Genomic DNA, 23592 nt, shown 5'->3' with positions numbered 1-23592 from the left:
AGTGATAGGATCTTGTCTTAGTGCCTCCTAGACCAAACCTTTAGTTCCTGTCCTTCGAAGGCAAGGAGAGCCAACAGTGGTGTTGTCACCATGGCCCAGAGCCCAGACAAGGCCTGGCCCCTCTCTGTGCATCCTGACCTGTACCCCAAGTCCTGGCCTTGACAACTCCCCGGGATTATCATGGTGACTTGTGTATGAGGTTCGTGGGTTTCCCTCATTATATCAATAAGAGGAAACCCTGCTGGTGCACAATGCTGTGTCATCCAAAATGGAGCATCTGATGGGTTACTGCACCCCTCGCATTTTCCTGCCATGCCAAGCAGGGTCCACAGAACAAAGGCCTCATTATGAATGAGGCTGCAGTTTCATGGGTGATGGTCTGTGCAGCACCAGTGTTCTGAACCGGTTGCCTTGGCCTTAGGATGTAAACTTCACTTCCTCGTGTGTGGTGTACAACCGGCTGGCAAGGCCTTCTCAGTAAAGGCGGGGTGAGCACACATCTGCCTGCTCTGTCTGTGGGCCTTGTGTGGGGGAAGATGTGACCTTTTGCAGCCTGCTGACACAGCTGCCTGCCCATGGGGCTCCACTCTGCTCTAGTGTCACACACAAATCCAGCTCAGAAACATGAAGAACACAAGAGATCTTTACTAATGGATTTTTTCTGATATACTCTTTCCAAATACTGAAGTGTTTTAAGAGAACTTATGAACGCTCATTTATGCTTTGACCAATTTCAGAGTTATTATTTTCGTTTACTTTATGATTTGTGGGCAGCAAAGCTCCTGTCTTCCCGTTGAAGTTTCCCTGGCCCTTTGGGTCCCCAAGCTAGCCCCTCCCTCTCTGCTCACATCTCGTCCCCCTCAGCTGGTTTCTCCACTGCCCTGCTTAGGACAGGAACATGTGGGGTGGATTTGCCTGCAGCAAAGGAAGCTTCATCCTTGGGTCCTACCTCCCATGGACTCCTGTGACATGGGTGTGAGGGTTTTCTGCCTCCAATTTGCAAGCAGGAAGCAGTTCTAAGCAAGCATTTCTTGTGAATTGCCTCAGAGGGCTCAGAAGATCCCAAGTCTCGTATAAAGTGCAGTGATTTCTTTTTCTCATAATAAATCATATTTACTTCTATACCTTTGTACCCTTTATACTAATTCTATATTTGTACTTCTGTATTCTGGTTTTTTTTTTCTTAAAGCCCTCTATGTTGTGGAAATTTCCAGTTCTGCACAGCTTGGATATGCTGTAGTGTCAGGGATATGGGAGCTGTATACAAAGTCCTTGCTGTTCCTCTTTGTCTTCTTTTCTTATTCTAAACTAACACCTACAGTGAATAGCACTGAATCCCAGGTGATGGTTCAGGTTCAAAGCCTTACTCTGATATTACATTTCAACTTTTACAGGTCACTCAGAATTGGACAGTATTTTTAAATCCGAGAAGAAGTGAGCACTTGGTGGTGAGCAGGACCTTTGAGATACTGAGCAGGTGGGTCTCAGGTGATCAAGGATCTTGGGGGAAGGTCTCCTCTGGACATTTTCACTTAAAAAGTTTGACCTGTGGGACTCCAATTTTTGGCACAAATAGCCAGATCAGTTATGTGGTTTGGATGGGATGTTCTAAATGTATAGACTAGGAACATGAAGGATGTAGGAGGGCATCATAACCGTGAGTGTCAGGAAATGAGGATTGATTGCAGGGTCCATTTTGAAGCAAATGGTATTTTATAGTTGATGCTTTAATTTCATTAATATTATGAAGCTCCACAATGGGGAATTCCAGGAAATTTTAGGATTATTTCTCTTTTTCTTTAATGCCGCTCCATATTATGTCTATATGAGTTTGCTAGGCCTGCCATAACAAATACCACAGAGTGTATGACTTAAACAGTAGAAATTTATTTCCTCAAGGGTTCAGCAGGATTTGTCTCTTCAGAGTACTCTGTCCTTGGCTTCGTCTCCCTGTGTTTTTCTGTGGACTTTTCTGTGTGTGTATGTCTGTCCCAATCCCTTCTTGTAAGGACATTAGTCATACTGGATTAGGGACCACGTTAGTGACCTCATTTTAACTTAATCACCTCTGTAAAGACTCTAAATATAGTCACATTCTGAAGTTTTGAGGCTTAGGGTGTCAACATCTATATTTTGGGGACATAGTTCAGCTCAGAATAGTTACTGACTAAACTTTTAGGAAAGTGCTTTAATTTCACCATGCCACATACTGTTGATTACTTGGATGCCTCTTGTTCCAGGTGCTTTCCCCCACCATCTGTGACAACCTGTCTATGTGTTCTTAGGTTGCACATGGCCCTTTTTTGAATCTCCCACATGTGAGAATGGTTGGCTTTGCTATTTGTTAGCAGGTAAAGCAGTCAGTGTGTAATGAGGAGAGAGAAAATTAAATGGCTAGAACCAATGTAAAAGTCCTTGCTCCCTGTTAATTGTTGGAGTGGAACCTGCCACGAGGCAGACACTGCCAGGTGTGGGGGCCTACATCAGATGGACCTGGCTATAGGGAGGCTGTGTCTGCATCTTACACTGCTCATATGCACTCAGAGTGCCTCATCTGCCAGGTCAGACATTGGGCTAAATCACTGTGAGGTCAGTTTGGGCTCTGGTTATGGCCATGGATGACTTGTGTTGGGAAGGACACCAAGGAAGCAAGCACTAATTGTTGACATAGAGTGTGGTTTCCCTTACTAGTGGTAATATCTTTGCTTCATTCTGCAGAGATACTGTTTCTATCAGCATTCGAGCCTCCCTCCAGCAGACACAGGCAGTTCCTCTTTTGATGGCTCATCAGTACCTCCGTGCAAGCATAGAAGCACAAGTGACCATTGCTGTGGTCATCCTTGCTGGGGTCTACATGCTGATTATATTTGAGGTAACTTTCATGCTAGCTCTCTAAGATTTATCTGTGTTCACAAGTAAGTGTCCTTTCAACATGAAGGTGCTCTGGATGGGCTCAGTTCTGCTTCTTAATCAAACTGCAATGGCATCTTTCCTAAAAAGGAAGATTCCATCATTCTAGGTAGAAATTGATTTGTACTGGAATATTTGCTGAATCTTGGCAACTGACACATGCAAGATGAGTTTTAGCAGGCCCCAGCAAAAGTTTACCTGAGAAAACTGAAAATGTACATGATTTTCTCACTCTGCCGCTCACTTGAAGTGTGATGCTGAGGTGGTAAGTGTTGAATCTCTCTGAAATGCATATTAAAATGCCCCCATTTGCTTCATAGGATTGTGTATATTACAGGGACTTGAGAGACCTTGGGCTATGTGGGGGGAGGGATTATTATCTCTTATGTTTATCAACTCAGCTAATGAGCCTTTTCACAATTGATCTCATGTCTTATAAATTCCATGTTTCTGGGAAACCAAGTTCGGCTCTACCTTTAATAGCATGGAGCAAAGTGCAGACACTTTCTGGATGCGTTGGTCCATTATTAATTTAATCATGAAACCAGATATACAGCAACACATTGATGGGATGTCAGTAGAGGATGTGATTCTGAAGAGGTATTTCTTCTTGAGTGTAGGATAGGTATGAGAAATGCCTTGGAGTTTCAAGGAAATGGCCTGCAGCAGGTGGCCAGGAAAGTTCCAGAAGTTTGCCTGTGGTTGTCTAGTCTACCTGGTGAGGAATGTTTGCTCCAGTAAGTTGAGCCCCAAGTTCCAACAAGATCCAATCATTGGTTTAGGTGTTATATCTCTATGTCTTCTTTATTCCAGAGTAGCTCTATTCTCTCCATTCTTTTTCTGTTTTCCTCTCAATCAATATTATCATGTTTCAGGGTTCTCTTGATTACCTACACACTGTGATTTTCTAGAAGAACTCACAGACTCAGAGGCAGCTGTGCCCTGTCTGGGCTGTGGTTTATTACCATGACCAGCAGTGGGAAAAGCCTTATCAGGCAGTCTGGAGGAGTCCAGGAACAGGGTTCTGAAAGGTCTCCTTTCCAAGAAGGGGGCCATATAGAAAATGCTTCTTCCTCCAATAGTAGTGTTTCTGCCCATGGCAGCCTGCTTGAGACCCAGCGAAGGTTTTTGATGGGGGCTTGTCATTGGGTGCCCTCAGCCCACCAAAGTCCCAACACCCCAGAAAGAAAACAGGTGTTAACAGTAAATCACATTTTTATACAAATAGTTTAGGCATGTTAGTACAGCTTAATGCAATGCCCTAATCCTACAGAACAACCATATCACTCTGTAACATAAGGAACATTCCAAAAGCCAAGTACCCAGATGCCAGCCAAGGGCCAGCCCCAGAGCAGGCTCTTCTAAAGGCCCTTAGAATGATGGCAATTTCAGACCTGCCAGGTTAAGTCTTTACTGTACCACCATCTAGATGAAAAATCCCATTGTCTGGGAGAAGATATTTGTAAATGACTTATCAAATAAAGGGCTAGTATCCAAAATCTATAAAGAATTATCAAACTCAACACAGAAAAAACAAATAATCCAGTCAAGAAATGGACAGAAGACATGAACAGACATTTCTCCAAAAAAGACATACAAATGGCCAACAGGGGGGAGGACTGGGTGGCTCAGGTGGTTAAGTGTCTGTCTTAGGCTCAGGTCATGATCCCGGGATCCTGGGATTGATCTCTGCATCAGGCTCCCTGCTCAACGGGAAGTCTGCTTCTCCCGCTGCCCTTCCCCCTGCTCGTGTTCTCTTTCTCTCTCTCTCTCTCAAATAACTCTTGCTCTCTTGCTCTCTCTCTCTCTCAAATAAATAAATAAAATCTAAAGAAAAACAAACAACCAAATGGCCAACAGACCCATGAAAAAATACTCCACGTGACTTGGCATCAGGGAAATACAAATCAAAACCTCAATGAGATACCACCTCACACCAGTCAGAATGGCTAAAATTAACAACTCAGGAAACAACAGATGTTGGTGAGGATGCAGAGAAAGGGGAACCCTCTTACACTGTTGGTGGGAATGCAAGCTGGTGCAGTCATTCTGTAAAACAGTATGGAGATTCCTCAAAAAGTTAAAAATAGAGCTACCCTACAAACCAGCAATTGCACTACTAGGTATTTATCCAAAGGGCACAAACATAGTGATTCAGAGGGGCAATGCACCCCTATGTTTATAGCAGCAATGTCCACGATTGCCAAACTATGGAAAGAGCCCAGGTGTCCATTGACAGATGAATGGAGAAAGAAGTGGTATATATAGACAATGGAATATTATTCGGCTGTCAAAAAGAATGAAATCTTGCCATTTGCAATGATGTGGATGGAACTAGAGGGTATTATGCTAAGCAAAGTAACTCAGAGAAAGACAAGTATCAGATGATTTCACTCATATGTGGAATTTAAGAAACAAAACAGATGAACATATGGGAAGGGAAGGAAAAGTAAAATAAGATAAAATCAGAGAGGGAGACAGACCATAAGAGACCCTTAACTATAGGGAACAAACTGAGGGTTGCTGGAGGGAAGGTGGAAGGGGGGAAGGGGTAACTGGGTGATGGGCATTAAGGAGGGCACTTGAAGTAATGAGCACTAGATGTTATATGCAACTGATGAATCACTAAATTCTACCTCTGAAACTAATAATATGCTATATTTAATTAATTGATTTTAAATAAAAAAAAGAAAAATCCCACTCTGGGATTCTGTAGAATATCCTGAATCCTGTAATGGGCTAATGGGCTTCTCATGGGATTAATTTCTTATTCTAGTCCCTCTAGTCCCTCCATAGGAAATCCTATGGACTACAACTTATATCTGAAGCCTTCAGGTTTTATTTTGGGACCCATGTACGTATGTCACAGGTATTCTGCAAGTTTGGATTGCAACAAGGAGGACTGTGATGTCTAGATGTCCCCCTTTCAGGGATGCTGAGATTGCTTAGTGAGTTTAGGTGGTGGCAGTTTGACCCAGTGATTATCAAATTCCCTGTGACCTTTGCTCCTAATGGTTATAATATCTACAAGGAACCATTAGCATTTGCAATAAATTTTCTAATTCTATCATTCTGTCTGCACTTATAAATGATTCATTGTGTATTGAAGAACTTTCTCCCACCCAATTTCATTAATGTGAAACACACTTAATGCCAGAAACACAAGATAAATTATTTTTCTTTGGTTATCAATTTTCATAGAAATGAGTTTTTCCCTTAGCAACTTCCAGTGATGTCAACAGAGTTTATTTTGTGTCTGTCTCCCATTTTCTGAATATCATTTTGAACTTATGAATATGAACTTATGGGTTTAATAAAGTCAATGTACTTAAATCAGTTGCAGTCATTAGTAATTTAAAAAATTACAGTCCAATGCCAACTTATTTTTGAGGAGACTTTTCTATTATTCTAGAATCTGTCTTTTTTGTTTAATTGTCCAAACTTTCAAAATTATATTACAATTCAAAAATATATTACAATTTGTAATAAATTACAAATTATTGTAATTTATAATTTGTATTTATTAATCTTTCATTAATTAATAGCAGTTATTGGTAGCCATTCAGAAAAACTTTTCCCTTCCTCTCAGCAGCCATGTGGAGGTGATAAAAGTCCTGTAAAGAAGTCAATTCAACATGGCTTCTACACTGACAGAAACAAAAAGCGAACAATTGAGAAGAAACCAGAAAATTAGTTCATTGATATGGCTCATTGAGGGTACCCTCAGATTCTTTTTAAAAATTTTTTTTATTTGGCTGGGGGGAAAAGATGGCAGAGGAGTATGGGACCTTATTCCAACTGGTCCCTGGAATTGAGCTGGATATCTACCAGACCACTCTGAACACCCATGAAATCAGCCTGAGATGTAAGAAAATAAAGGAGGCCAGCAACCCTAAAGTCCCTAGAAAACAGGTGCATCTTGCTTGGGTTGTGGTCAATAATTTGGACTCTATACGTTCCCTCAACCACCCCTCAACAGAATGGCTAGGAAGAAGAACCCCCAAAATAGGAAAGACTCAGAGACTGTGACTTATGCCACAAATTTACAAATGGATTCAGATATAACCAAGATGTCGGAGATAGAATTCAGGCTAGCAATTGTGAAGACAATAGCTAGAATGGAGAAGTCAATCAATGACAACATAGGGTCTCTAAGGGCAGAAATGAAAGCTGAATTGACAGAATTTAGAAATGCTATCAATGAGATCCAATCTAATCTAGATAATCTAACAGCTAGGGTAAGCAAAGCAGAAGAACGAATTAGTGACCTAGAAGACCAACTAATAGATAAAAAGGGAAAAGTGGAGGCCAGGGAAAAACAACTCAGAATCCATGAAAATAGAATCAGAGAAATAAGTGACACCATGAAACGTTCCAATGTCAGAATTATTGGAATCCCTGAAGGGGTTGAGAGAGAGAGAGGACTAGAAGATATATTTGAGCAAATCGTAGCTGAGAACGTCCTAATCTGGGGAATGAAACATTCGTGTCCTAGAGGCAGAGAGGACCCCTCCCAAGATCAAGGAAAACAGGCCAACACCCCGGCATGTAATAGTAAAACTTGCAAATCTTAGAACCAAGGAAACCGTCTTAAGGGCAGTTGGGGGAAGAGATTCCTTATGTACAGAGGGAGGGACATCAGAATAATGTCAGACCTATCCACAGTGACCTGGCAAGCCAGAAAGGCCTGGCAAGACATATTCAGGGTACTAAATGAGAATAACATGCAGCCAAGAATACTTTATCCGGCAAGGCTGTCATTGAGAATGGATGGAAAGATGCAGAGCTTCCAAGACCAGAAACTGAAAGAATATGTGACCACTAAGCAGGCCCTGCAAGAAATATTAAGGGGGGGGGTCTATAAAAGAAGAAAGACCCCAGCACATTCTGCATGGAGCACTGGGTGTTATGCACAAACAATGCATCATGTAACACTACATCAAAAACTAATGATGTAATATATGGTGATTAACATAACAATAAAAAATTAAAAAAAAAAGAAGAAAGACCCCAGGAGTGATATACAACAGAAATTTACAGGGACAATCTATAAAAAGTTCTTCACAGGCAACATGATGACAATTAATTCATATCTTTCAATAATCACCCTCAACATGAATGGCTTAAATGCTCCCGTGAAACAGCACAGGGTTGCAGATTGGATAAAAAGACAGGACCCATCCATATGCTGTCTACAAGAGACTCATTTTGAACCTAAAGATACATCCAGACTGAAAGTGAAGGGATGGAGATTCATCTTCCATGCCAATGGACCTCAAAAGAAAGCTGGGGTAGCAATTCTTACATCAGAAAAATTAGATTTTAAACTAAAGACTGTAGTTAGAGACACAAAGGACATTATATCATTCTTAAAGGGTCTATCCAACAAGAAGATCTAACAATTGTAAATATCTATGCCCCTAACATGGGAGCAGCCATCTACATAAGCCAACTGTTAACCCAAATAAAGAGTCATATTGATAGCAATACGTTAATTGTAGAAGACCTCAATCCTCCACTTTCAGCAATAGACAAATCATCTAAGCAGAAAATCAAATAAACAAGAGCTTTGAATGACACACTGGACCAGATGGACCTCATAGATATATACAGAATATTCCACCCTAAAACAACAGAATACTCATTCTTCTCAAGAGCACATGGAACTTTCTCCAGAAAAGACCACATACTGGGTCACAAATCAGGTCTCAACTGATACCAAAAGATTGAGATTATTCCCTGCATATTCTCAGATCATAATGCTTTAAAACTGGAACTCAATCACAAGAAAAAATTTGGGAGAAATTCAAACACTTGGAAGCTAAAGACCACTCTGCTCAAGAATGTTTGGGTCAACCAGGAAATCAAAGAAGAACTTAAACAATTCATGGAAACCAATGAAAGCGAAAACACATTGGTCCAAAACCTATGGGATACTGCAAAGGCGGTCCTAAGGGGGAAATACATAGCCATCCAAGCCTCACTCAAAAAAATAGAAAAATCCCGAATTCACCAACTAACTCTACACCTTAAGAGCTAGAGATAAAGCAACAAATGATGCCTAAGCCATGTATTAGAAGAGAAATAATTAAGATTAGAGCAGAGATCAATGAATTAGAAACCAGAAACAAGGTAGATCAGATCAACGAAACTAGAAGCTGGTTCTTTGACAGAATTTATAAGAACGATACACCACCGGCCAGACTTACTGGCAGAGACGAACCATGAAAGACTATGGACTCTGAGTAAGAAATTGAGGGTTCTGGAGGGGATGGGGGTGGGGGGATGGGTTAGCCCGGTGATGGGTATTAAGGAGGGCAGGTACTGCATGGAGCACTGAGTGTTATACGAAAATAATGAATCATGGATCACTACATCAAAAACTAATGATATATTTTATGGTGACTAACATAACATAATAAAATAAAATTAAAAAAATTATTTAAATTTAATTAACATTTACTGCATTATTAGTTTCAGAGGTAGAATTTAGTGATTCATCAGTTGCATATAACATCTAGTGCTCATTACTTCAAGTGCCCTCCTTAATGCCCATCACCCAGTTACCCCTTCCCCCCTTCCACCTTCCCTCCAGCAACCCTCAGTTTGTTCCCTATAGTTAAGGGTCTCTTATGGTCTGTCTCCCTCTCTGATTTTATCTTATTTTACTTTTCCTTCCCTTCCCATATGTTCATCTGTTTTGTTTCTTAAATTCCACATATGAGTGAAATCATCTGATACTTGTCTTTCTCTGAGTTACTTTGCTTAGCATAATACCCTCTAGTTCCATCCACATCATTGCAAATGGCAAGATTTCATTCTTTTTGACAGCCGAATAATATTCCATTGTCTATATATACCACTTCTTTCTCCATTCATCTGTCAATGGACACCTGGGCTCTTTCCATAGTTTGGCAATCGTGGACATTGCTGCTATAAACATAGGGGTGCATTGCCCCTCTGAATCACTATGTTTGTGCCCTTTGGATAAATACCTAGTAGTGCAATTGCTGGTTTGTAGGGTAGCTCTATTTTTAACTTTTTGAGGAATCTCCATACTGTTTTACAGAATGACTGCACCAGCTTGCATTCCCACCAACAGTGTAAGAGGGTTCCCCTTTCTCTGCATCCTCACCAACATCTGTTGTTTCCTGAGTTGTTAATTTTAGCCATTCTGACTGGTGTGAGGTGGTATCTCATTGAGGTTTTGATTTGTATTTCCCTGATGCCAAGTCACGTGGAGTATTTTTTCATGGGTCTGTTGGCCATTTGGTTGTTTGTTTTTCTTTAGATTTTATTTATTTATTTGAGAGAGAGAGAGAGCAAGAGAGCAAGAGTTATTTGAGAGAGAGAGAGAGAAAGAGAACACGAGCAGGGGGAAGGGCAGCGGGAGAAGCAGACTTCCCGTTGAGCAGGGAGCCTGATGCAGAGATCAATCCCAGGATCCCGGGATCATGACCTGAGCCTAAGACAGACACTTAACCACCTGAGCCACCCAGTCCTCCCCCCTGTTGGCCATTTGTATGTCTTTTTTGGAGAAATGTCTGTTCATGTCTTCTGTCCATTTCTTGACTGGATTATTTGTTTTTTCTGTGTTGAGTTTGATAATTCTTTATAGATTTTGGGTACTAGTCTTTTATCTGATAATTCATTTGCAAATATCTTCTCCCATTCCATAGGTCGCCTTTTAGTTTTGTTGACTGTTTCCCTTGCTGTGCAAAAGCTTTTTATCTTAAAAATTTTTTTTTAATTTTAATTTTTTTATTATGTTATGTTATGTTATTCACCATACTACATCTTTAGTTTGTGATGTAGTGTTCCATGATTCATAGTTTGTGTATAACACCCAGTGCTCCATGCAATACGTGCCCTACTTAATACCCATCACTGGGCTAACTGATCCCCCCCCCCCCACCTCCCCTCTAAAACCTCAGTTTGTTTCCCGGAGTCCATAGTCTCTCATGGTTCATCTCCCTCTCTGATTCCCCCCCTTCATTTTCCCCTTCCTTCTCCTACTGTCCTCCATGCTATTCCTTATGTTCCACAAATAAGTGAAACCATATGATAATTGACTTTCTCTGCTTGACTTATTTCACTTAGCATAAAAAAAAGCTTTTTATCTTGATAAAGTCCCAATAGTTCATTTTTGCTTTTGTTTCCCTTCTCTTTGGAGATGTGTCTAGAAAGAAGTTGCTGTGGCTGAGGTCAAAGACGTTGCTCCCTGTGTTCTTCTCTAAGATTTTGATGGATTTCTATCTCACATTTAGGCCTTTCCTCCATTTTGAGTTTATTTTTATGTACGGTGTAAGAAAGTGGTCTATTTTCATTCTTCTTCATGTGGTTGTCCAATTTTCCCAACACCATTTGTTGAAGAGGCTTTTTTTTCCCCATCAGATATACTTTCCTGCCTTGTTGAAGATTAGTTGGCCATAGGGTTGAGGTTCCATTTCTGGGTTCTCTATTCTGTTCCATTGATCTATGTGTCTGTTTTTGTGCCAGTGCCATACTGTCCTTATGATTACAGCTTTGTAATACAGCTTAAAGTCTAAGCCACCAGCTCTGGTTTTCTTTTTCAACATTCCTTTGTGGGGTGGGGTCTTCCTTAGATCCATACAAATTTTAGGATTGTTTTCTTCAGCTCTGTGAAAAATGCCAATGGTATTTTGATAGGAATTGCATTGAATGTGTAGATTGCTCTGGGTAGCATAGACATTTTAAGAATATTTGTTCTACCAGTTCATGAGCATGGAATGTTCTTCCATCTTTTTATGTCTTCTTCAATTTCTTTCCTATGTGTTTTATAGTTTTCAGAGCCTTTACCTCTTTGGTTATGTTTGTGCCTAGGTATCTTATGGTTTTTGGTGCAGTTGTAAATTGGATCAATTCCTTGATTTCCCTTTCTTTTGCTTCATTGTTAGTGTATAGAAATGCAAGTGACTTCTGTGCCAGAAGTCATTCAACTTTGCTGAATTCTTGTATCAGTTCTAGTAATTTTTGAGTGGAGTTATTCAGTTTTTCTGCATAGAGTATCATGTCTTCTGTGAAGAGTGAAAGTTTGACTTCTTTGCCAATTTGGATGCTTTTTGTTTCTTTTTGTTGTCTGACTCCTGAGGCTAGGACTTCCAGTAGTATGTTGAACAACAGTGGTGAGAGTGGATATCCCTGTCATTTTCCTGAGCTTAGGGGAAAAGCTCTCAGTTTTTCCTCATTGAGGATGATATTTGCTGTGGGTCTTTCATATATGGCTTTTATGTTATTGAGGTATTTTCCCTCTTTCCCAACACTGCAGAGAGTTTTTATCAAGAAAGGATGCTGTTTTTTGTCAAATGCCTTTTTTCTCCATCTATTGAGACAATCATATGGTTCTTGTCCATTCTTTTATTAATGTGGTATATCAAATTGATTTATTTGTGGATGTTGAACCACCCTTGCAGCCCAGGAATAAATACCACTTGGGCATGGCGAGTGATGCTTTTAATGTACTGTTAGATACTATTAGCTAGTATCTTGGTGAGAATTTTTACATCCATGTTCAACAGAGATATTGGTCTGTAATTCTCCTTTTTGGTGGAGTCTTTGTCTGGTTTTGGGATCAAGGTGATGCTGGCCTCATAGAATGAGTTTGGAAGTTTTCCATTTCTATTTTTTGGAACTTTTTCAGAAGAATAGATATTAATTCTTCTTTAAATGTTTGGTAGAATTCCACTGGGAGGCCATCTGGCCCTGGACACCTGTTTGTTGGGAGATTTTTGATTACTGCTTCAATTTCCTTGCTGGTTATGGGTCTGTTCAGGTTTTCTATTTCTTCCTGTTTCAGTTTTGGTAGGTTTTATGTTCCAGGACTGTATCCATTTTTTCCAGATTGCCTAATTTGGTGGTATATAATTGCTCATAATATTCTCTTATAATTGTTTATATTTCCTTGGTGTTGGTTGTGGATCTCTCCTCTTTCATTCATGATTTTATTTATTTGGATCCTTTCTCTCTTCTTTTTGATAAGTCTGGCTAGGGGTTTATTGATCTTATTAAATTCTTTCAAAGAACCAGCTCCTAGTTTCATTGATCTATTCTATTGTTTTTTTTTTTTATTTCTATATCATTGATTTCTCCTCTAATTTTTATTACTTCTTTTCTCCTGCTGGATTTAGGCTTTATTTGCTGTTCTTTCTCCAGCTCCTTTAGGTGTAGGGTTAGGTTGTGTATATGAGACTCTTCTTGTTTCTTGAGGAAGGCCTATATTGCTACTTCCCTCTAGGACTGCCTTTGCTGCATCCCAAAGCTTCTGAACTGTTGTGTTTTCATTTTCATTTGCTTCTATGTATTTTTAAAATTCTTTGATTTTCTGGTTGACCCTTTCATTCTTTAATAGGATGCTTATAACTTCTGTGTATTTTTAGTCCTTTCAATTTTTTTCTTGTGGTTGACTTCAAATTTTAAAGCATTGTGGTCTGAAAATATGCATGTCAGTCTTTTTGTACTGGTTGAAACCTGATTTATGACCCAGCATGTGATCTGTTCTGGAGAATGTTCCATGTGCACTTGAGAAGAATGTGTATTCTGTTGCTTTAGGATGAAATGCTCTGAATATATCTGTGAAGTCCATCTGGTCCAATGTGTCATTCAAGGTCCTTGGTCCTTGTTGAAATTCTGCTTAGATGATCTGTCCCTTGCAATGAGTGGGGTGTTAAAGTCCCCTACTACTATTGTATAATTATCAATGAGTTTCTTTAATTTTTTTATTAGTTGGTTTATATATTTGACTGCTCCAAAATTGAGGGCATGCATATTTACAATTGTTAGATCTTGTTGTATAGATTCTGTAAGTTTGATGTAGTGTCCTTCTTCATCTCTTATTACAGTCTTTGGTTTAAAATCTAGTTTGTGTGATGTAAGGATGGCTACTCCAGCTTTCTTTTGATGTCCATTTACATGATCAGTGCTTCTCCACCCCCTCACTTTCAACCTGGAGGTGTCTTTGGTTTTAAAATAAGTCTCTTGTAAGCAGCAAATTGATGGATCTTTTTTTTTTAAATCCATTCTAATACTCTATGTCTTTTGATTGGAGCATTTAGTCCATTTACGTTCAGAGTAATTATTGAAATATATGAATTTAGTGCCATTTTATTACTTGTAAAGTTGCTGTTCCTCTAGATTGTCTCTGTTCCTTTCCAGTATTTGTTACTTTTGGGTTCTCTCTCTACTCACAGGGTCTCCATTAATATTTCTTGCAGGGCTGGCTTAGTCTTCACGGATTCCTTTGGTTTTTGTTTGTCCTGGAAACTATCTCTCCTTGTATTTTTTTTTTAAATTTATTATGTTATGTTAGTCACCATACAATACATCATTATCTCCTTGTATTTTGAATGACAACCTTGCTAGGTAAAGTATTCTTGGCTGCATATTTTTCCCATTTAGCACCTTTAATATATCATATCAGTCCTTCCTGGCCTTCCAGGTCTCTGTGGACAGGTCTGCTGCCAGCCTTATCATTCTACCCTTGTAGGTTAAGGACCTCTTGTCCTGAGCTGCTTTCAGGATTTTCTCTTTATGTTTGAAATTTGCAGGCTTCACTGTAATATGTTGAGGTGTTGACCTATTTTTATTGAAATTGAGGGGGGTCTCTGTGCCTCCTGCACTTAAATGCCTGTTTCCTTCCCCAGATTAAGGAAATTCTCAGCTATAATTCACTCAAATAGACCTCTGTCCCTCTTTCCCTCTCCTCATATTCTGGGGCCCCATTATCCAGATATTATTTTACTTTATGGAATCACTGAGTTTTCTAAGGCTTCCTTTGTGATCCAATAGTTTTCTTTCTCTTTTCTTTTCAGCTTCCTTATTTTCCATCATTTTGTCTTCTATATCACTGACTTTTTCTTCTGCCTCATTCACCCTCACTTTTTAGAGCCTCAATTTGGGACTGTATCTTGGTAATATAATTTTTAATTTCGGCCTGACTAGATTTTAGTTCTTTTATTTCTACAATAAGAGATTCTCTAGTGTCTTCCATGTTTTTTTTTTCAATTCCAGCTAGTATCTTTATAATCATTTTAAATTCTAGTTTAGACATCTTACTTATATCCATATTGATTGAATCCCTGGCAGTGAGTACTACCTCCTGTTCTTTCTTTTGGGGTGACTTTCTCTGTCTTGTCATTTTGTCCAGAAAAGAATAGAAGCTAGAAAGAGAAAACCACCACCACCATCACCACCACCACCACAACAAAACAAACCAAAATCAGAAAAAAAAAAACAAACAAAGAAGGAAAAAGTAAATAAACAAAACAGAACAAAACAGAAAGCTACATCCTGGGTGTGTTTTGGTGTGCTTGTTAAAATAAACTAGATTCCCAAAATAGGAAAGAAAGAAAACTTATATATATACATAGATATGTATAAAACATATCTATATATATACACAAAAATAAAATGAATTAAAATAAAATACAAGGAAAGGAAACAAAAAAACAAAAAATAAAAATATGTAATATATATAAAATAAAATTAAAAAATAAAAATGAGTTGAAAAAATAAGAAAATAACTGAATATTTAATACTCAATGACTAAAGAAACAAAAAACAACATATGCTACATACTGTTTTCCCCAAGAACTGAAGCTTTGCAGCCCTCTATGATCTGTAAACTTGGTGCTATCCAGTTGTTCGTGCTGGTCTTCTGGGGGAGGGTCTTGTTGCGCTGATTCTCAGGTGCACTTGAGGTATTGTAATTGCGCCTCCTTTGCCAGGAGGGTGGGCTCAGTGTAAGCAGCTCTAGATTCCACTAGGTGGTGCTGTTTTGCTCCCTGAAGGCTCTCAGCACCGATAGGTGGGATGAATATGGTGGCATCCCACTTTCTAGACTGGGAGGTAAAAGTTCACACCCCCTACTCTTCAGTGAGCCTTGACAGAAAGGCAGTCAATTACTCTTGTCTCTGTGGTTATGTCCAAACTCTGTGTGCACCCAGCCTGTGACCTAGTGTTTTTATCTCAGGCAGGTGACTGAGTTTCAAAACTCCAAATTTTATGGACTCCTGCCTCGCAGACCCCACGATGTTCCTCCCAGAGGAGGGAGGCAGGGGTCTTGCCAGGCTTCTGCCTTTTGGTGGACCCCTGTCAGGAAAGCAGTCACACAACCATGCAGGATTTCGCAGTTTATGGCAACACAGAGCAGAAAGCCCGCACCTAGGCTCACTGTTTTCAGCAGGCTTCTTCCCTCTTGTGCCTGGGGACTCTGCTGCACTCATGACCCCCTGTTCTTTTTGTGATCCCTGGGGATTCTGAGACCATGTTTTTCCACTCAGGATTCCATCCCACTTTGCCACCTGAGCACCTTTAAGTCAGGGATGTCCCCCACTGTAGCATACTTCTAAAAGTTCCGATTTTACATCCTGCTGCTTATAATACTTTGCAGTAGCCTCCTTAAGCAGGCTCCCTCCCCTCCACTGTATCCTTAGATATATCACCCTGGATTCAAGTCTCCGCACCTCCTACCTTCCAAAAAGTGGTAGGTTTTCTACTTGTAGAATTGCAGCCTTTCTTTCTTTTCTCATATCTCTGACTGATTTTGCAGACGTTCAGAATGATTTGATAACTATCTAGCTATATTCAAGGGACCAAACTTAGGGTCCCCTACTCCTCCACCATCTTAACTCCACCCTCCACACTCAGACTCTGTATAAGTCAGTCAGGTGAACTGGTGCCCCTCAGGATAAAGCATCACTCCTCTGCTGCTCCATATTATAATGTACTGGCTAAATTATCTGTTAAAAACCCGTTTTTTTTGTTATTGTTTTGAAATAATTACAGATTCACAGGGGGTTGCAAAGAAACATACAGGGAAGTCCTGTGCATACTTCCCCAGCCTCCCTCAATATTAACATGCTATACAACTATGATTTAATAATATCAAGACCAAGCAGTTGGCATTGGTACAATCCATAGAGCTTATTTAGATTTAAGGGGTTATACCCACACTCATGTTTGTGTATGCATGTGTGTGTGTGTATTTGCAGGTATGGCTGTGTGCAATCTTATGTGTATAGCCTTGTGTAACCACCACTGCAGTAAAGGTACTCAAACTGTACCATCACCACAGAGTCCCTGTGAGAGCCTTCTGTAGCCACAGTCATCCTCTTCTCCATCATCCCTAAGGCCTGGCAACTATAATTTGGTTATTTCACCAATGCTTTGTAATGGAATAATGTAGTATGCGTCCTTTTGAGATAGGCTTTTTTCACTCAGCATGATTTCCTTGAGGCTCATTCAAAGTGTTGCATATATCACTAGTTTGTTCCTTTTTATTACTGAATAATATTCTGTGATATGAATGGAATAGTGTGTTTAAGCATTCATCCTTTGAAAGGCTAAAATAATTTTTTCAGTGTTAGGCTATCATAAATAAAGCTGCTATGAACTTTTAAAAATATTTTTTAAAAACATTTTAATGATGTTTTAATATTGAGTTTTAAATATTCTTTATGTATTCTAGATATAAGGGCTTTGTTGGTTATGTAGTTTTCAAATACTTTCTCTTAGTTCAATTTACAAATGTTTTCTTTCATAGATTGTGCTTTTGATGTCAAGTTTAAGAATTCTTTGCCTAGACCTAGATCCCAAAGATCTTTTCCTAAAATTTATATTGTCTTACTTTTTACATTTGAGTCTATGATCCATTTTGAGTTAGCCATTGTTTAAGGTGAGAAGTTTAGGGGAGATTAATTTTTTAATCTGTGGACCATTTTTTTAAGCATATGGACCTCCAGCACTGTTTTTTGAATTGCTTTTGCTCCTTTGTTAAAAATTAATTGGACATATTTTTGTGGGTATATTTTTAAATTCTCTATTCTGTTTCCCTGATCTATGTGTGTACTCTTCCACCAATACCATGGCACCTTGATTATTACAGATATATCATAAGTCCTGACACTGAGGTTAATGATTCCTCTCACTTTTATTTTCAAAATTGTATTGACTATTCTATGGCCTTTGTCTCTCCATATATATTTTAGAAAGACCTTCTAGTCGTGAACATTCTATGTTTCTTCATGTATTTAGGTCTTTGATTTCTTTTATAATTTTTTATCGTGTACATATTTTGTTAAATTTACACCCAAGTATTTCCTCTATTTTGGGGGGCAATTATAAATGGCATTGTGTTTTTAATTTTTATTTTTTTCATTGTTAACATATAAATGCAATTGATTTTTGTATGTTGATCTTGTATCCTGTTACTTTATTGTTAATAATAATACTAATAATATTTTTACTTATTAGTTCTTGGAGGTGTTTTATAGATTCTGTGGTATCTTCTATGTATATAATCATGTCATTGCAATAGGAACAATTTTTTTTTTTCTTTTCAAATACATATGCCTTTGATTTTCTTGCTTTATTGCAGTGGCAGAAACAAGAGTAGTGAGAGTGGATAGCCTTGTCTGTTTCTGATGTTAAAGGGAAAGCATTCAGTCTTTCACCATTAATGTTAGCTGTAGGTTTTGTAGATGGCGTTTATGAGATTGAGAAAATTGCTTTCTTTTCCTGGTATACTGAGAGTTTTTGCCGTAATTGGGTATTGAATTTTTGCAGTGACTTTTTTTGTGTTAATTGATTTTCTTCCTTAGCTGTTTGATATGGTAGATTACACTGACTTATTTTAGAATTTTGTAACAGGCTTGACTACCAGAAAAAGAATCTTTCTTTTCTAATGTGAGTATTTATTGGTATAAACCTTCCCTCTCAGCACTTCTTTGGCTGCATCCTACAAATTCTGATAGGTTGTATTTTCATTTTAACTTGGTTTTATTTTTTATTTTATTTCTAAAATATCTCCCTTTGAAACTCTCTTTGACCCATTGATTATTTAGAATGCTTGGAGATTTTCTTGTTTTTCTGTTACTGAATTATAGTTTGATTCAATTATGGTCAGAGAACTTACTCTTTATGACTTCAGTTCCTTATGAAAAAAAAGTATTTATGCCCCAGTTTTTTTTTTAATTTTTTTATTGTTATGTTAATCACCATACATTACATCATTAGCTTTTGATGTAGTGTTCCATGATTCATTGTTTGTGCATAACACCCAGTGCTCAACGCAGAATGTGCCCTCTTTAATACCCATCACCAGGCTATCCCAACCCCCCACTCCTCTCCTGCTAGAACCCTCAGTTTGTTTTTCAGAGTCCATCGTCTCTCATGGTTCGTCTTCCCCTCCGACTTACACCCCTTCATTCTTCCCCTCCTGCTATCTTCTTCTTTTTCTTTTTTTCTTAAAATATGTTGCATCATTTGTTTCAGAAGTACAGAACTGTGATTCAACAGTCTTATACAATTCACAGCGCTCACCATAGCACACATACCCTCCCCAATGTCTGTCACCCCGCCACCCCATCCCTCCCACCCCCCACCACTCCAGCAACCCTCAGTTTGTTTCCTGACATTAAGAATTCCTCATATCAGTGAGGTCATATGATACATGTCTTTCTCTGATTGACTTATTTCACTCAGCATAACACCCTCCAGTTCCATCCACGTCGTTGCAAATGGCAAGATCTCATTCCTTTTGATGGCTGCATAATATTCCATTGTGTATATATACCACCCCTTCTTTATCCATTCATCTGTCGATGGACATCTTGGCTCTTTCCACAGTTTGGCTATTGTGGACATTGCTGCTATAAACATTGAGGTGCACGTACCCCTTCAGATCCCTACATTTGTATATATGGGGTAAATACCCAGTAGTGTAATTGCTGGATCGTATGGTAGCTCTATTTTCAACTGTTTGAGGAACCTCCATACTGTTTTCCAGAGGGGTTGCACCAGCTTGCATTCCCACCAACAGTGTAGGAGGGTTCCCCTTTCTCCGCATCCCTGCCAACATCTGTCGTTTCCTGACTTGTTAATTTTAGCCATTCTGACTGGTGTGAGGTGGTATCTCATTGAGGTTTTAATTTGGATTTCCCTGATGCCGAGCGATGTTGAACACTTTTTCATGTGTCTGTTGGCCATTTGGATGTCTTCTTTGGAAAAATGTCTGTTCATGTCTTCTGCCCATTTCTTGATTGGATTATTTGTTCTTTGGGTGTTGAGTTTGATAAGTTCTTTATAGATTTTGGATACTAGCCCTTTATCTGATATGTCATTTGCAAATATTTTCTCCCATTCTGTCGGTTGTCTTTTGGTTTTGTGGACTGTTTCTTTCGCTGTGCAAAAGCTTTTTATCTTGATGAAATCCCAATAGTTCATTTTTGCCCTGGCTTCTCTTGCCTTTGGCAATATTTCTAGGAAGAAGTTGCTGCGGCTGAGGTCGAAGAGGTTGCTACCTGTGTTCTCCTCTAGGATTCTGATGGACTCCTGTCTCACGTTTAGGGTTTCAATCATTTGGAGTCTATTTTTCTGTGTGGTATAAGGAAATGGTCCAGTTTCATTCTTCTGCATGTGGCTGTCCAATTTTCCCAACACCATTTTTGAAGAGATTGTCTTTTTTCCACTGGACATTCTTTCCTGCTTTGTCAAAGATGAGTTGACCATAGAGTTGAGGGTCCATTTCTGGGCTCTCGATTCTGTTCCATTGATCTATGTGTCTGTTTTTGTGTCAGTACCATACTGTCTTGATGATGACAGCTTTGTAATAGAGCTGGAAGTCCGGAATTGTGATGCCGCCAGCTTTGCTTTTCTTTTTCAATATTCCTCTGGCTATTTGGGGTCTCTCTGGTTCCATACAAATTTTAGGATTATTTGTTCAATTTCTTTGAGAAAAGTGGATGGTATTTTGATGGGGATTGCATTGAATGTGTAGATTGCTCTAGGTAGCATTGACATCTTCACAATATTTGTTCCTCCAATCCATGAGCATGGAACGTTTTTCCATTTCTTTGTGTCTTCTTCAATTTCTTTCATGAGTATTTTCTAGTTTTCTGAGTACAGATCCTTTGCCTCTTTGGTTAAATTTATTCCTAGGTATCTATGGTTTTGGGTGCAATTGTAAATGGGATGGACTCCTTGATTTGTCTCTCTTCTGTCTTGTTGTTGCTGTCTAGGAATGCCACTGATTTCTGTGCATTGATTTTATATCCTGCTACTTTACTGAATTCCTATATGAGTTCTAGCAGTTTTGGGGTGGAGTCTTTGGGTTTTCCACATGCAGTATCATATCGTCTGCAAAGAGTGAGCGTTTGACTTCCTCCTTGCCAATTTGGATGCTTTTAATTTCTTTTTGTTGTCTGATTGCTCTGGCTAGGACTTCGAATACTATGTTGAATAGCAGTGGTGATATTGGACATCACTGCCGTGTTCCTGACCTTAGGGGGAAAGCTCTTAGCTTTTCCCCATTGAGAATGATATTCGCTGTGGGTTTTTCATAGATGGCTTTTATGATATTGAGGTATGTACCCTGTATCCCTATACTCTGAAGAGTTTTGGTCAAGAAAGGATGCTGTACTTTGTCAAATGCTTTTTCTGCATCTATTGAGAGGATCCTATGATTCTTGTTCTTTCTTTTGTTAATGTATTGTATCACGTTGATTGATTTGCGGATGTTGAACCAGCCTTGGAGCCCAGGGATAAATCCCACTTGGTCATGGTGAATAATCCTTTTAATGTACTGTTGGATCCTATTGTATGCCCCAGGTTTATGGTCTATTTTGGTGAATATTCCATGGGCTTGAAGTAATAAGATTTTCCCCCCGTTTTATAACACTAATGTAACTTGTAGATAGAAACTGTATATTCTTAGGCCAAGCAATAACTTGTGAAACTCCAAAGCTGCAGTTTTGTTCTGTCTGTAATTTGATATAGAAGGTGGAGTATCATGTGATGTGATGAGCATTGGGTGTTATACTGAACTGATGAATTATTGAACATTACATCAAAAACCAATGGGGTGCACATGGGTGGCTTAGTTGGTTAGGTGGCTACCTTTGGCTCAGGTCATGATCCCAGGGTCCTGGGATCAAGTCTGCATTGGGTGCCCTGCTCAGCGGGGAGCCTCCTTCTTCCTCTCCTTCTGCCCCTCCCCCCCTCTTGTTCTCTCTCTTTCAAATAAATAAATAAAATCTTTAAAAAAAACAATGATGTACTATACTTTGGCTAATTGAATTTAAATAAAAAAATAAATAAAACGTGCTACCAAAAAAAGAAAAAAAAGAAGGTACAAACTGAGTGTTACTGGAGTGGTTGTGGGTGGGAAGGATGGGGTGCCTGGGTGATAGACATTGGGGAGGGTTTGTGCTATGGTGAGCGCTGTGAATTGTGCAAGACTGTTGAATCACAGATCTGTACTTCTGAAACATATAACGCAACATATTTTAAGAAAAAAGAAAAAGAAGAAGATAACAGGAGAGGAAGAAAAGGGGAGTAAGTCAGAGGGGGAGACGAACCATGAGAGATGATAGACTCTGAAAAACAAACTGAGGGTTCTAGAGGGGAGGGGGGTAGGGGGATGGGTTAGCCTGGTGATGGGTATTGAGGAGGGCACGTTCTGCATGGAGCACTGGGTGTTATGAACAAACAATGAATCATGGAACACTGCACCAAAAACTAATGATGTAATATATGGTGATTAACATAACAATAAAAAATAAAAAAAAAAAGAAGGTAGAGGATGTTACAGAGGTGTTAGGAAAATGGTATGCTTGACCTGTGTTTCTGAAACTCTTATGCTTCCAGAATCCCATTGGAGCATCTGCGCATTATGAGCAGAGAGCTGGATGCATACCTAGCCCTGTGGGCTTTCTAGAAGCAGAGTCGACATTGTAGCATTCCTAGGATCTACTGTAGGAGTCTACTCTATGGGTAGAACTTGCCTTAGGTGAGGACTCAGAAGTTGTCTTAAGTCTTGGGGTAGAGCTGTTTTCCTAGAACCTAAGGTCTCTAGACTCTGTAGACAGGCGTGCTCAGGCCATGCTTCTGCCATCTGCACCCTCATTCAGGGAGAGTGAGTCTTGGGGTGGTCTGCAGATCTGCCCATCTGCCCTCCCTCTCTGCTGCTGCCAGCTACTCTCCTTACATGCTGTACCCTCCTTGATCCTTCTAGGCCTGCTCTGCTGCAGCTGTGTCATACTTACCACTTTCTATTGTGCCACCTAATTCACTCATTATGTGGGCTGTATGTTGTCTGCAGTTTTATTCTGTGTTGGTTCCTGGTGCCTCATACAGCACCTTGTACAGAGTAAGTGCTCAATAAATATTTATTAAACAAAAATGTTTCCAGAGTGTCTTTAGGTATTTGACTAGGTACCAAGGTCCCATTCTGGGTCTTGTCTAACCTGGCTCCTGGGAACAGGGCACCATCCACGTTTGACCCCTGAGTGACTGTGTGGGAATGAAGCATTGGCCAGGGTTTTCTTCGGCTTTCAATAGCTTGATGGGATGAAATCATTTCAGGAAATTCCTTAGGTTATTTAAACTTCTTTCCCTACAGATAATCCTGATTGGCACTTTCTTACCAGAAGTTCTGGAGTTGTATTTCTCATGCTTGTAAAGTAGCTCTTGTTGAAAGCCCCAAAGAACAAAATTGGACCAATCTTCCTAATTCTTGAACTTTGCATCTCTAATAGGGCTTTAGGAGATTTCCCAAAGCAGCATTCTAAAAATTCCATTATCACAGCTAAGGCTTTTATGCCCTTATACTGTATAAAATCATATTAAAACAGTGTGACACAAACTTAAATGACAAATATTTCACAA

The 23592-nt window shown here is 39.3% G+C and overlaps 1 protein-coding gene across 2 annotated transcripts in view; it reads left to right on the top strand.

Moving 5' to 3' along the window:
• OCA2 (OCA2 melanosomal transmembrane protein) overlaps nt 1–23592 on the top strand; it is a 470182-nt gene that overhangs the window by 55107 nt on the left and 391483 nt on the right. For both annotated transcript variants that reach the window (XM_088025221.1, XM_028087266.2), the window contains exons 7-8: nt 1395–1477; nt 2719–2872. In XM_088025221.1, coding sequence (XP_087881347.1) covers nt 1395–1477; nt 2719–2872 — 237 coding nt within the window. The remainder of the gene's footprint in view (nt 1–1394; nt 1478–2718; nt 2873–23592) is intronic.

This window comes from Eumetopias jubatus, unplaced genomic scaffold (genome assembly GCF_037043125.1).
Source record: "Eumetopias jubatus isolate StellerSeaLion01/CBP00866 unplaced genomic scaffold, mEumJub1_p1.0 scaffold_7, whole genome shotgun sequence".
In the NCBI taxonomy this organism is placed as follows: domain Eukaryota; kingdom Metazoa; phylum Chordata; class Mammalia; order Carnivora; family Otariidae; genus Eumetopias; species Eumetopias jubatus.
The sequence above is the reverse complement of the archived record's forward strand: the minus strand, read 5'-3'. Positions and strand labels throughout refer to the sequence as shown.